The following is a 1,890-nucleotide window of genomic DNA, read 5'->3' as shown; positions in this document are numbered from 1 at the left end:
GTACTGCAGCTGAGATAGGCTCCAGCACCTCTCGCGACCCCAAAAGGGACACGCGGTAGAAAATGGATGGATGGCACTGTATTACCCAACACAAAATTATTCTTGAGGTAAAGTTAAAAATTTAAAGTACCATTGACACTCACACACACTAGGTGTGGTGAAATTACCCTCTGCATTCCCTTGTTCCACCCCCTGGGAGGTGAGGGGAGCAGTGAGCAGCCATGCTTGAGAATCACTTTGGTGATTCAACACCCAATTCCAACCCTTGTTGCTGAGTGCCAAGCAGGGAGGTAATTGGTCCCATTCGTCTAGTCTTTGGTATGACTCAGCCGGAGTGTGAACTCACGACCTACCGATCTTAGGGCGGACACTCTAACCACAAAGCCACTGAGCAGTCTCATCCAATCAATGGTGTGTTTATTTTGGCAGGTTCGAGACCAGAATGGACAACACCAGCTTTGAAGACGACGCCAACGTCACCCTTGAGATGGGTCCCCAGTCCTGTGCCATGTTGAGGAACGAGGCGTTCCGCATCGTCCTCTATGGTTTCTTCTTCGTCGCCATCGTGTGCACGGTGGTGGGCAACTTCCTGGTAGTCCTATCAGTGGCCTACTTCAAGCGACTGCAATCGCCCACTAACTCCTTCGTCATGTCCCTGGCCATGGCCGACTGCCTGGTGGGCCTGGTGGTGATGCCGTACAGTATGATCCGGACCGTGGAAGGTTGTTGGTACTTCGGAGTCCTCTTTTGTCGGCTTCACTCCAGTCTGGACGTCATGCTCTGCACCGCCTCCATCTTCCATCTGAGTTGCATCGCCTTTGATCGCTACTACGCCGTTTGCAACCCGCTGGTTTACTCATTGATGATGTCCCGGAATCGAGTGGCTTTCCTCATCGTCACATGTTGGGCCGTTCCCCTGCTCATCTCCTTTGGACCCATCATGCTCGGCCTCCACGCCGTCGGTGTGGACCTGGTTCTACCCCAAGATGTATGCGTCTTGATAGTCAATCGCGTCTACGCTATAATGGCGTCCTTGATCGCCTTCTACTTGCCCATGGCTATCATGTTGGTAGCCTACTGGAAGATATTCAAAGCGGCCAAACGGCAGGCCAAGCAGATCAGCGCCATGGAAAGCCAGATGGCCGCCGGTGTTGGCAAGGACTCCAGCAAGAAGAAGAAGCATCGCAACACGATGAAGAGGGAGCGGAAGGCAGCTAAGACTTTGGGGATCATCATGGGAGTCTTCCTTCTCTTCTGGATGCCTTTTTTCACCGTCAACATCGTGGACCCTTTTATTGAGTACAGCACAGAGGTGCTCATCTGGGATATATTTCTATGGCTGGGATACATTAATTCGTCTCTAAATCCCTTCCTGTACGGTTTCTTCAATCGCTCCTTCCGGAAGGCATTCCTTATGTTCATGGGCTTTCGGGTATGCCGACCTGGAATCTCCCCTGGAATGGAACTGTCACACACCAGGAAGGAGGCAAATGATGCACAATAAAATAATGTTGGGGTTTCGGGGTTTGTATGGGTTGCATTTTCAGCATTTAAGTCGAACTTGGTACCTCGGCAATTGGTTCTCGGCAGTTGTGGTGAAGAAGTAGCTGAGCCGGAAGGCGAAGCTCTGAATTTACCGGTCGATCTACGTTCCCATCCTCACCTACGGTCATGAGCTTTGGGTTATGATGGAAAGGAAAAGACGGGGACAAGCGGCCGAAGTGAGTTTCCTCCGCTGGGTGGCAGGGCTCTCCCTTAGAGATAGGATGAGAAGCTCTGTCGTCCGGGAGGAGATCAGAGTAAAGCCGCTGCTCCTCCACATCGAGAGGAGCCAAGTGAGGTGGGTCGGGCCTCCCTGGGAAGGTGTTTAGTGCATGTCTTACCGGTAGA

General features: G+C 52.1%; 1 protein-coding gene across 1 annotated transcript; it reads left to right on the top strand.

Moving 5' to 3' along the window:
- Window positions 1-442: 442 nt before the first annotated feature.
- Window positions 443-1,504, top strand: LOC133562084 (5-hydroxytryptamine receptor 4). Its single transcript, XM_061915977.1, has one exon. It carries the CDS (start codon window positions 443-445, stop codon window positions 1,502-1,504), a length of 1,062 nt encoding a protein of 353 aa, XP_061771961.1.
- The last annotated feature ends 386 nt before the right edge of the window (window positions 1,505-1,890 follow it).

This window comes from Nerophis ophidion, linkage group LG01 (assembly GCF_033978795.1).
Source record: "Nerophis ophidion isolate RoL-2023_Sa linkage group LG01, RoL_Noph_v1.0, whole genome shotgun sequence".
In the NCBI taxonomy this organism is placed as follows: Eukaryota; Metazoa; Chordata; class Actinopteri; order Syngnathiformes; family Syngnathidae; genus Nerophis; species Nerophis ophidion.
The sequence above is the reverse complement of the archived record's forward strand: the minus strand, read 5'-3'. Positions and strand labels throughout refer to the sequence as shown.

What these genes read in the sequence shown, in the direction of transcription:
- LOC133562084 (XM_061915977.1), top strand. Translation starts at nt 443, where the DNA reads ATGGACAACACCAGCTTTGAAGACGACGCCAACGTCACCCTTGAGATG.